We start from the raw sequence: 12,676 nt of genomic DNA, 5'->3' as shown, positions 1-12,676 counted from the left end.
AATATAGATAAGTGAGGTGGTATATTTTGGTGGGAAGAATAAGGAGGCCACATACTCCTTGGAATATAAGAGTCTAAATGGGGTAGAGGAGCAGAGGGATCTGGGGGCACAGATACACAAATCACTAAAAGTAGCGATGCAGTTTAATAAGGCCATAAAAAAACCAAACCAAGCACTGGGGTTCATTTCTAGGGGTATAGAATTGAAAAGCAGAGAAGTTATGTTAAACTAGTATAGGACCTTGATGAGACCACACTTGGAGTGCTGTGAATAGTTCTGGTCGCCATATTATAAAAAGGATATAGAGGCACTGGAAAAAGTGCAAAAAAGATTTACTAGGATGATTTCCAGAACTGAGAGGTTATACCTCTCAGGAAAGATTGAACAGGGCGGGGCTCATTTCTCTAGACGACTGATGGGTGACCTGATAGAGGTCTTTAAGATTATGAAAGTGTTTGATAGGGTAGATGTAGAGAAGGTGTTTCCACAGATGGAGGAGACCAGAACTAAAGGCCATAAATATAATATAGTCACTAATAAATGAAATAAGAATTCAAGAGAAACTTCTTTACCCAGAGAGTGGTTAGAATGTGGAACTCACTACCACCAGGAATAGTTGAGGTGACTAGCGTAGATGAATTTAAGGGGAAGCTAGATAAACATGAGGGAGAAAGGAATAGAAATATATGCTGATAGGATTGGATGAAGTAGGGAAAGAGGAGGCTCGTGCAGAGTATAAACACCAGCATGGATCAGTTGGGCCAAATGGCCTGTTTCTGTGCTGTACATTCTATGTAATTCTATGCAATACCACTGTCCATAGAGGGTATATAAGGTGTTTCTTAAGGTGTCTTGCAGGAGGCTTGTTACAAAAATTCAGGTATATTACAGAAGAAGAAATGTAGCAGCATAGATAGAAAGTTGGTTGATGGTTAGGTATAGTGGATGTTGCTCAGAGTAGAGAAGGGCTGTGTTGCAGATGAATGCAGTCCCAGTTTCCTCTTTCCAAATGCTTTTTTGTTGACTGTCCATCTAAGCAGTCAGTTATACTGCTTACACTTTGTATAAGTGTATACATATGGACATGTCACTCAAGATCACAAGATAAGTTTGTACCTTGATGAAGGTACTTCGGGTCACTTGACCCCTCTTCTAACAGAATACTGTTCCTACTGTTGCAACATTGTTGCAGAAGAACGGGGCCCTTTCCTTCTTAATGGGCCATTTCCTCTGGAAGAGAATAGGCTGTGCTGGGCACAAGGGGGCTTGACTTAAAAGTAAGCAGGTGCTATGGAAGGGGAAGAAAAGAAAATGACAGCTTACTTAGAAAAAAGGGGGCGCATATAATAATGAAGTGGCATTGCATAATTGTTGCTGCGAATTAGAAGGGGATATAAACTAAACCCCCAGCAGATGAAACCTGAGCAGGAGACGAACCGTAGCTGCCTGCTGGCAGAGAGCAGATTGATTGTGGGTGAGCTTATATATTTTTTGGCTGTATTGCTGTTGTGTACGTAAACTTCTGTTATATGCCTGCCTTTTTGCTGAACTACACCTGAAAAGTGAGATTTATGTATGTGAAGAAATCTGATGCTAAATAAACAATTAATTATTTAAACCAATCTATTTATTGGTACGGTTAACCGTACTCGAACCTATGGCACAAATCCCCTTTCCCTGGCTAGTGCACTGCAGTCTGGTTCGCCAGAGATAGCGGTCAATAGGAAGGTACTTGGAGATAGAAGTTCTCAGATCTCGACCCTATCGGCCATGACAGCTGGAAGTAGCACCTCCAGGATCAGTATTGAGTCCACTTTTGTTCTGAATATATATATATAGATGATTTGGATTTGGGAATAGGGTGCACTATATCAAAATTTACTGACCACAAAACAGTAGCAGTTTGACTGGAGGAGGACTGTAAAAAAAAAATTCAGTTGGACAAAAGCAGTTTAGTGGAATGGATAGACAGGTGGCAGATGCAGTTTAATGAGAAATGTGAAGTAACGCATTTTAGGAGGAAAATAAGAAATTGAAATATACACTCAATGGAAAGATGCTGGAAGGTGTGGATGGAAAGAGATCTACGGTTCAAATACATAATTGGTTAAAAGTTTGAGTGTAGGTAGATAAAGGCTTAAAAAGGCCAGTATAGTTTTATGTTTTATAAATAGGGCTGTAGAGTTCAAAAGCAAAAAGATTATGATAAATTTGTACAAGGTATTTGCCACAGTTAGAGTACTGCATACAGTTCTAAGCACCCGATTATGGAAAGAACATTATAGCCACAGAGAGTATAGAGCATAGGTTTACCAGGATGATACCAGGGATGAAAAATTATAGTTATGAGGAGAGACTTGAGATGATGGGATTATTTCCACTAGAGAAAAAAGGCTAAGAGGAGATTTAATGGAGATTTTGATAGTTAGGGAGTCAGTGATGAGAGGGCACCAATTCAATGTTGTCACTAAGAGAATGAAGTTAGGCAAAATTTCTTTACTCAGCTGATTATTGGAGCATGGAGTACTTTGCCACACAGATTAGTTGAGGCAGAGGCCATTGTATCTCATTAAAGTTGATTTGTCTTGTTGGTTGTTTCTCACAAAAACAGTCATATTAATTAAGTTAAAATAGTAAATCTTTCTGGTTGCTGCTTTCAAAAAGTGTTTGGTTGTGTACTTTATTCTCTGTTTATTTATTATGACTTAGAATTGAATGGGCACTGAAGAACAAAATTATGGAATGGAGAGCTCAACGCCCCACTCGATGGAACCGTTACTGTACTGGAGTGTTTCAAAATTTTCTTCCTCTACTAGAACAAAACCTCGGTCGCTCAGTAAGTGAAGAGCAGAGCACAGGATTAGAGAGTTTATTAAAAGAGTTCAAGGTTTGTGTTGCCCCTTTAGAACATGCTTTTTGTTTTCAATTAAGCTTATTCTTATAATTGACTTGTCAAAACATATAATACAGTAAATATATACTAAAACCTAGAAAATTAATTGTAGGTAAAATTATTTTTTGGCAGTGAATTTGAATTTTATGCTTATTAAGCTGAAGAATTTTAACATTAGAAATGAAATTGTTTTCTATTTTGGCTACCCAGTATCAGCATGATTGTACGCAAAATTAAACCTCTCTGTTCTGCCCCTTCAATATATCAAAGTCCCAGACTAACAGCACCCCATACTGCACCATAGGAACATAGGAACAGGAGTAGGCCATTCAGCCCCTCGTGCCAGCTCCACCATTTGATAAGATCATGGCTGATCTGTGATCTAACTCCATATACCCGCCTTTGGCCCATATCCCTTAATATCTTTGGTTGCCAAAAAAGTTATCAATCTCACATTTAAATTTAGCAATTGAGCTAGTATCAATTGCCGTTTGCGGAAGAGAGTTCCAAACTTCAGCCAGCCTTTGTGTGTAGAAACGTTTTCTAATCTCGCTCCTGAAAGGTCTGGCTCTAATTTTTAGACTGTGCCCCTTACTCCAGGGCTCGATTTTAGCACCCGCGATCGGGTGCGTTTCTGGCGGGGGGGCTACGAAAATCGGGGATTCCCGGAGCGGGGCGGGAGCCCGGCTCCAACCCGCCCCATTTCCGGGTTCCCCACAGACGCGCTGACATGCGCGCGCAGCCCCCGCAGGTGGGACTCCCGCCGGCTTTAATTGCCGGCGGGGTGCCACTTAAGGTATTTATTTAGGTATTTCAGGTCGTTTAGAGACCTGATTAACATGATATTTTAGGAGGGGTGGGATTTTCAAACAACTGGGACTGTTTCCCATACTGGGGGAAACACTCCCAGTTCAAATGGACGTGTTGCAGCCATCAGCCTGTGGCAGCGGCAAAGGTCCATTTGACAGGTGGGGGGGGGGGGGAGACCCTCACTCATTGCAGGAGGCCACTCTGTCACTTTGGACAAAGTTTGGCCTCCACCACCTTCCTCATAACAATAAAATTCACAAACTTGCACACTTACCCCAGTGTCCAGACACATGTACCTACCTTGTGGACCCCCTCAGATGTTCACCTTCCAGATGGGGGCTGCCGTAGCAGCAGTCATGACCTTCTCGGAGGGCGAACAGCATCACCAGCCTCGCCGGCCACGCTGTCCACCTCTGAAAAGTGGAGCTCCACAACACAGTGCTGTGACACATGCACTTGCACAGCGGGAGTGAGGGCAACTGCAGAGAGAGGTGCATCGCAGAGGGCACTACCCTCGCCACAGGGTCCACAGACCGAGGCTCAGCTTCCTGGACCTCTCTGAGCAGCAGTGCACACGGAGGCTCAGAGTCACTCGACATGTAGTCATGGACATCTGCAGCCTCCTTCATGCCGAGTTGCTCCCGGCTGGCCCGAGCACCATCTTCTTACCTGTCGCTGTCAAAGTCACCACTGCCCTCAACAACTTCTCCTCCGCATCCTTCCAGGGTGCCACTGAAGATATCGCCGACGTCTCTCAGTCGTCTGCACAAAAGAGCCCTGCAAATACACCTACACCACTCTGCAGTGACACAATGGGTGTCATCAGTTGTGGGTCATCATAGTGATCCTCATGAAAGGACATTATTGCACAAACCAGACAAGATTCACAAAGATGTGGCAGTAGTGGTGCCAATATAATATGTAATGTGAGTTGATCAGAAATTAAATACAAGTAAAAACCATGACAAACCCTCAAACACCCTTGTGCATCCCCTTCATGCTCACGACACGTTTGCCTTACGCTTCGTACTGCACATGTGATGCATGCCCTGTGGTTGCAGCACAGGTAGTGGCAGGTTAAGTGAGGCTGACTGTGAAAGAGATGCATCAGAAGGTGTGTATGAGATAGAGCCATGAGATTATATGAGGATTGGGTTGAGTGGTAGTGGCGGGATGAGTACTGGTGAGGTGAGTAAGTGCAGGTAAGATGAGGATGACGTTTGAGTGGGTGTGAGGAGTGATGTGACAGAGTAGTGTTGGCTGTGCAGAAGGAGATGTGGGGTGGGGGCGGTGATGTGGCAGACGGAGTGTAGGGGAATGAGTAAGTGTACTCACTTTGACTGACCTACTTAGGTCACTGCAGCGCCTCCTGCACTGTATGCAGGTGCGCGATATGTTGGTGGTGCAGGTGACCTCCTCTGCCACCTCGAGCCAGGCCTTCTTGGTGGCAGAGGCAGGCCGCTTCCTCCCGCCCACCAGGGGGAAGATCTCTGTCCTCCCCCTTCTCCTCACCCCATCCAATAAGAGCTGGAGTGAGGCATCATTAACCTGGGACCAGCCTTCCCCCTGGACTGCTCCATGCTGTAATTTTTCCTATTTCTTGCAGCATTAGTCAGTGGAGGACTGCCCCGTTAAATAGAGCTCCTCCAGCTGACAGACCTTACTGCGCATGCGCAGTCCGCCTGCCGCGCAGCTTAGCAGCAGGGAACCCAGAACAACGGGTAAGTGGATCCAATCAGCCTGCGATTGCGCGCGAAGCAGACTGATTTCACCAGGCGCGTTACCCACACGCCCGATCGACCCCCGCCGCAAACCCGCCGCCATGTTAATATCGGGCCCCAAGAATCCCCAACCAGCGGAAATAGTTTCTCTCCATCCACCCTATCCGTTCCCCTTAATATCTTATAAACTTCGATCAGATCACCCCTTAACCTTCAAAACTCCAGAGAATACAACCCCAATTTGTGTAATCTCTCCTCGTAACTTAACCCTTGAAGTCCGGGTATCATTCTAGTAAACCTACACTGCACTCCCTCCAAGACCAATATGTCCTTCCGAAGGTGCGGTGCCCAGAACTGCTCACAGTCCTCCAAGTGCGGTCTAACCAGGGTTTTGTATAGCTGCAGCATAACTTCTGCCCCCTTGTACTCTAGTCCTCTTGATATAAAGGCCAGCATTCCATTTGCCTGATTGCTTATTTTCTGCACCTGTTCATGACACTTCAATGATCTATGTACCTGAACCCTGAGGTCCGTTTGGACATCCACTGTTTTTAACTTTTTACCATTTAGAAAGTACCCTGTTCTATCCTTTTTTGATCCAAAGTGGATGACCTCACATTCGTCTACATTGAATTCCATTTGCCACAGTTTTGCCCATTCACCGAATGTATCAATATCCCTTTGTAATTTTATGTTTTCATCTACACTGCTTACAATGCCACCAATCTTTGTGTCATCGGCAAACTTAGATATGAGACTTTCACTGCCTTCATCTAAGTCGTTAATAAATATTGTGAATAATTGAGGCCCCAAGACAGATCCCTGCGTGATTCCACTAGTCACATCCTGCCAATGTGAGTACCTACCCATTATCCCTACTTTCCATCGCCTTTCGCTCAGCCAACTTCCTAACCTAGTCCGTACTTTTCCCTCGATTCCATGGGCTTCTATCTTAGCTGACAGTCTCTTATGTGGGACCTTATTAAATGCCTTCTGGAAGTCCATATAAATAACATCCATTGACATTCCCCTGTCCACTACTTTTAGTCACCTCTTCAAAAAATTCAATCAGGTTTGTCAGGCACGACCTACCTTTCACAAATCCATGCTGGCTCTCTCTGATTAACTGAAAATTCTCGAGGTGTTCAGTCACCCTATCCTTAATTATAGACTCCAGCATTTTCCCCACAACAGATGTTCGGCTAACTGGTCTATAATTCCCTGGTTTCCCTCTTTCTCCTTTCTTAAAAAGCGGAGTGACATGTGCAATTTTCCAATGTAGAAGGACAGTTCTTGAATCTAGAGAACTTTGAAAGATTATAGTTAGGGCATCTGCAATGTGCTCACCTACTTCCTTTAAAACCCTGGGATGGAAACCATCTGGTCCTGGGGATTTGTCACTCTTTAGTGCTATTATTTTCTTCATTACTGTTACTTTACTTATGTTAATTTTATCGAGTCCCTGTCCCCGATTCAATATTAGTTTTCTTGGGATTTCCGACATGCTATCCTCTTTTTCTACTGTAAATACTGACGCAAAGTAATCGTTCAACATGTCCGCCATTTCCCCATTGTCAATGACAATATCCCCACTTTCAGTTTTTAAGGGGCCAACACTGCTCCTGACCACCCTCTTTTTCCTAATGTAACTATAAAAGTTCTTCGTATTGATTTTGATATCCCTTGCAAGTTTCTTTTCATACTCTCTTTTTGGAGCTCTTACAATCTGTTTTGTGACCCTTTGTCGATCTTTGTTTCTTTCCCATTCGCCAGGATCTGTGCCATTTTTTGCCTTTTTGTATGCCCTTTCCTTATGTCTTATACTGTCCCTTACCTCTTTAGTTGTCCATGGCTGTTTTTTTTGGCAAGTAGAGTTCTTGCCCCTCAGGGGTATAAACCGATTCTGTATCACGTTAAATGTGTCTTTAAACATTTCCCACTGATCATCAGTTGTTTTACCCATTAACAGATTTGCCCAGTTTACTGTGGACAGTCTCTGTCTCATCCCATTGAAGTCGGCCTTACCCAAGTCTAGAATCTTAGCAGCTGACTCACTTTTTTCCCTTTCAAACACTACATTGAACTCGATCATGTTATGATCGCTATTGGATAGATATTCGCGTACAGTTAAGCCGTTAACTAAATCTGGTTCATTACTCATTACTAAATCTTGTACAGCTTGCCCCCTTCTTGCCTCTAGGACATACTGCTGTAGAAAACTATCCCGGACACACTCAAGAAATTCACCACCTTTCTGACAGTTGCTAGTCTGCTTTTCCCAATCTATGTGAAGGTTAAAGTCCCCCATTAAGACCACTATGCCTTTCTTACACGCTTGTCTAATCTCTGCATTTATACAATCTAGCACTTCAGAGCTGCTGCCAGGGGTCCTATACACAATTCCCACTGTAGTCTTAGATCCTTTCCTATTTCTCAGTTCAACCCATAAGGTCTCTTGGCTGCTTACCTCTTGTTATATCCTCCTTTATCATTGAAGTGATTTCATCTCTAATCATTAAGGCTACTCCTCCCCCTCTTCCATTTTCCCTATCTCTCCTGTAGACCTTATAACCCGGTATATTTAGTTCCCAATCCTGACCATCCTGCAGCCATGTCTCAGTAATAGCTATCATGTCATACCCTCCAATTTGAATTTGAACCTGTAGTTCATTTAATTTATTCCTTATACTCCATGCATTTGTATATAGAACTCTTAGTTGGGCCACACACCCTAGCCTGACCTTCAGCTTTGATGCTGGGTTAATCGCCTTACACCTTCTAGTTTTCACTTTATCTGTAGTGTCTAAAGTACACTTTCGTTCTGCTGCTCTACTTGTTCTTGATCAACTGTTTGTACTATTTGTATTGTAAATTTCCCCTGGGTCTTCCCCTCTCTTGCTGCTCTCAACTTTACTCCCTTCTGACTCCCCGCTCAGGTTCCCATCCCCCTGCCACTCTAGTTTAAACCTTCCCCAACAGCACTAGCAAACACCCCCGCCAGTGTGGCATTTTTCCATTACTAATCATCCTGCAACCTCTCTGAATGCGAGTGTTAATTCATGCCAAATTTTGGGAAGCATTGTGCTGTGGTTCTAGGCCAACAGATTTTTAGCCCAAAGTTCTGTGGTGGACAAGGGTCAGCTGTGGCTCAATTGGTAGCACTCTTGCCTCTGAGTCAGAAGGTTGTGGGTTCAGGTCTTGAGCACAAAATCTAGGCTGACACTCCAGTGCAGTACTGAGGGAGTGCTGAATTTCGGATGAGACGTTAAACCAAAGACCCATCTGCTGTGTACGTCCCATATGTTGTGTACATAAAAGATCCCATGGCACTGTTTTGAAGATGAGCAAGGGAGTTCTCCCTGGTGTTCTGGCTGATATTTATCCCTCAACCAACACCTAAATAAAAACAGATTATCTGATGATTATCACATTGCTGTTTGTGGGACCTCGTGTGCAAATTGGCTGCTGTGTTTCCTACATTACAACAGTGACTACAAGTCAAAAGTACTTCATTGGCTGTAAAGCGCTTTAGGACGTCCAGAGGTTGTGAAAGGCGCTATATAAATGCAAGTCTTTCTTTCTTTGGATTTAACCCAGGCCCCAGAGGTCAGTTGATAACTTAAGTGAGCAAGGGCTTTTTAAGTGCTATGTTTCAAGCCAGCGCAAAGATGTAAGGCTTCAAGAGCTCAAACACTAATTTCTGCCCTAATTTGGTATAATCATGTTCACATGTAGGCGTTAAATGCTTACAACAAATGTTGTGTTCAAGTGTTTACGCCGCTACTTCGGACCTCAATATTGCCTCCTTCAGTCCTAAAGACAGTCTAGAATAACCCCTAATATACAAAGGGGTGGTCATCTGACTGTGCAAGAATCATTTTCCTAAAATTACAATATCCTTCCCTTATGGAATGATAGCAATACCATATTTTCATTTGAAGATCAATTTTTTTTGCAAAGAATAAGGAATCTTAACAAAATTCGTAGATGACAGTTGCAAAATTACAAGGTAGGTACTTCCAATGAAAATGGTATTGTAAATCAACAATGTAATTGAGGAGAAAGAAACCTTTCAAAATTTAACAGGATATTTATCTTAAACAGTTATACAGAAACCTGATAGCCCTGACCAGATTATCTAAATCCCCAAACAATTTATTGTTTTCAACGTAATACTAAAATAGTATGTACAGTTAATTCTTTAGAAGACCAAAGGATGCTGCAAAGGGACAGCGATAAGATGAGGGAATGGGTTAAAAAGTGGTGGATGGAATTCACTGCCAGTGTGAGATTATACTTTTGGTAAAAAAGTAACAGCAAATGTAATTGTACTCTGAATGGAAATAGGCTTGGTGCTGTGAAAGAGCAGGGAGACTTGGGGGTACAGGCTCACAGAACATTAAAGGCTGATTTGGCTGTTAAAAAAAGGCTAATAGAGTTCTAAGTTTTATCTCAAGAAGTATAGAATATAAAAGCCAAGAGCCAATGACGAGCCTATATAAAAGACCTCGGATAGAGTACTGTGTGCAGTATCGGGCTCCGTACTATAGGAAGAACATTGAGGCTTTAGAGAAGCTGCAACGTGGATTCACTAGGATGCTGCCTGGAAAGAGGAAATATGTAGAAAGGCTTGAAAAATTGGGTCTTTTTTCATTAGAACAATGCAGGCTATGGGGCAATATAATAGAAGTGTTTAAAATTATGGAAGGTTGGGACAGGGGAGATAGAAGCCAAATGTTTCCGGTAGTGAAGGGGTCAAGAACAAGGAGCATAGATACAAGATTAAATGTAAGAGATTTAGAACTGAGGGCAGAAGAAACATCTTCACACAGAAAGTTGTGAGGAGGTGGAATTCACTTCCGGGTTAGTAGTTGAGACAACAACTATGTCAACATTCCAGATTAGATCGAAGAGGTGAATGGAGGAAAAGGGGTTGAAGGGATATTAAGAGCTGGGTGGGTAAATGTCATTACAACTATTTGCTCGCATGTTGTAACTTCTATGTATTTTATTTACAACCACGGCATGCTAATGTAGTTTTCTGTAAGTACTGTGTTGTGTGGCAAGACTGTATATTGATTTGACAAAATACAGGTGTGCATTTTTTTTCTGCATGAAAATTTAGAAAAAAATATTACTGGGTCTCAATAAGTTATCTCTCCATGTTGTGCAAAATTACAGCTGATGGTTACTAAGAGTAAGGAGTATGTATCATGCACCATATATGGCATATTTCTGCCTAATCAATTTTCTGATTAATTGGAAGAAATGTTTTGATTTGTGAAACACATAATTCAAACATTTACTGTGGCAATTTATTTTTTTTTTTTACCTCCTCCACAGGTTTCAGGATTTCCTATTCAGATGCGCTATTCAAACTTGCAGACAATATTTGATAAAGTCTACAGTACTGGTATTCATAATATAGAAATCCCCAATGCAGAGTTTGCTGTTGCAGTATATATTCATCCATACCCCACCAATGTATTATCAGTGTGGATCTATGTAGCATCTTTGGTTCATGATATATAGAAAACTTAACATGCCATTTAGAAGAAATAGTTGTCTTTAATTTTTAGTTTTCCCATGCTAAACATCTTGTTGACAGGATGGATTGAAGCCATGCTCCCATTGTTAACTGAATGTAGAAATTTTTAGGAACAGGAAAGGCCATTTGGTCCAATAAGCCTTGCCCCTTTTTGATAGATTAAACCCACCAACCACCTTCTTACTAGGCACTGCAATCCTTTCTGTTCTCTAGAAAGGCACCCAAATTGCCTCTTGAACCCATTTTTACACTCTGCTTCATTGGACTTCCCTGTTACCATTTTCCGTAACCCTGTTAACCTGTGCATGAGAAAGTTCCATCTACTTTCTCTTCTTACTCCTAGCTTAATGATTTTTTAATCTTGTTTTCCTTGGTATTTGAACTTTTAGCTATAGCACAGAAAAGGATTTCCATCTATCACCTTTGTCAATTCCCTTCATAACCTTGAAAACAATAATTTTGGTCATGTTAAAGTCTCCTCTTTTCCAAAGACTACAAGTCCTTAACCTTTCCTCAAAATAATAATATCCTTCCTATGAATAGATGTCAAGAACGACAACCAGTACTCCAGATGGGATATGACTAGTGCCTTACACATCAAACATTACAACCTCTTCATTTAAACTGACTACTGAAGATGTGCAACACTGACCAGCAATTTTCCTTCCTTCCTGTGAAGAAATGCTTGGCCTCCAATTGGCATAGTTGACATTAGCAACACTTCACATGAAAGCTTGCTGCTGTGAAATTGTATTCTGCAGCAATGTTTTAGAGCTCCAACATGTTAAGTCACCCAGCCATTTAAATTGTCGGTTGAGTATAGTTGAGTTCCTGTAAGTTGACTGCAAGTGCCAACAGGATATTTCAAGAAATTATGAGAGCATACAAGTTTCTTAGTGTTGAATTGTTCAGAATTCCTAAATTATATTGTTTCCCCTTGTCTGTCTAAGTATGGATTTGATTGTCCTAAACACACAGTATATTAAATAGCATTAGTTGATTTTCCCAGTGAGCCAGAGGATATGCTGTTTTATAAGACAGGAACATTGTCCATTTCACGGTATAATCTTTTAATATACAACACACGGGTGAATAATAATTGGAAAAAAAGGTGGAAATTTGGATGGAAACACATGATTGCACAGCATGCACCAAAGGAGTCGAAAAACGTGGGCTAAGGAGCCATGTGGAAGCTGGAAGAAATATAAGGAATTTGTTAGAATTACAGGGGCGATTTTGGTTAGCATCTGGCTTTATAGTGGTCAGAAAATGGAATGGGATTTGGTTTCACTCTCTTAGCACCAGTTTCCGGGACCTCCCAATATTCTGGGACCATCCAATTTTCTGGGCGGGGGTGGGGTGGGGTGGGGTGGGAGGCTGGAGTTCTGACACACTCCACTCTGAAACAGGCAGAACCCTCATAAATATATGTAAATCAGGGCCATTAAGACACCACGTGATTTCCTGACCTTTCCACCCCAATAATGCTACTTGGTCCCGCCCACAAACGCAGGTGGATACTTCAATGGTATTTAAAGGAATCCAAAAGGAAAAGGATGTTCCCTCCTCTCCTGAACTTGCTCTATCAACATTTATATAGCACCTTCGACATCCCAAGGTACTTTACAGAACCAACAAGAAAAAAAAATTGGACAGTGAGTCAAGAAAGTGATATTTGGAGGGGTGGGTTTTAAGGAGGGTCTT

General features: G+C 42.1%; 1 protein-coding gene across 1 annotated transcript in view; it reads left to right on the top strand.

Annotated features, from left to right (window-relative positions):
• The window catches only part of LOC137340240 (protein CC2D2B-like), a 198,174-nt gene extending 187,218 nt beyond the window's left edge, over positions 1-10,956 (top strand). Inside the window, exons 42-43 of the mRNA XM_068002662.1 lie at positions 2,710-2,887; positions 10,768-10,956. Coding sequence (XP_067858763.1) covers positions 2,710-2,887; positions 10,768-10,956 — 367 coding nt within the window. The remainder of the gene's footprint in view (positions 1-2,709; positions 2,888-10,767) is intronic.
• The last annotated feature ends 1,720 nt before the right edge of the window (positions 10,957-12,676 follow it).

The sequence above is a fragment of the Heptranchias perlo genome, chromosome 21 (genome assembly GCF_035084215.1).
Source record: "Heptranchias perlo isolate sHepPer1 chromosome 21, sHepPer1.hap1, whole genome shotgun sequence".
Classification (NCBI taxonomy): domain Eukaryota; kingdom Metazoa; phylum Chordata; class Chondrichthyes; order Hexanchiformes; family Hexanchidae; genus Heptranchias; species Heptranchias perlo.
Note: the sequence above shows the minus strand (reverse complement) of the source record. Positions and strands in the feature narration are given on the sequence as shown.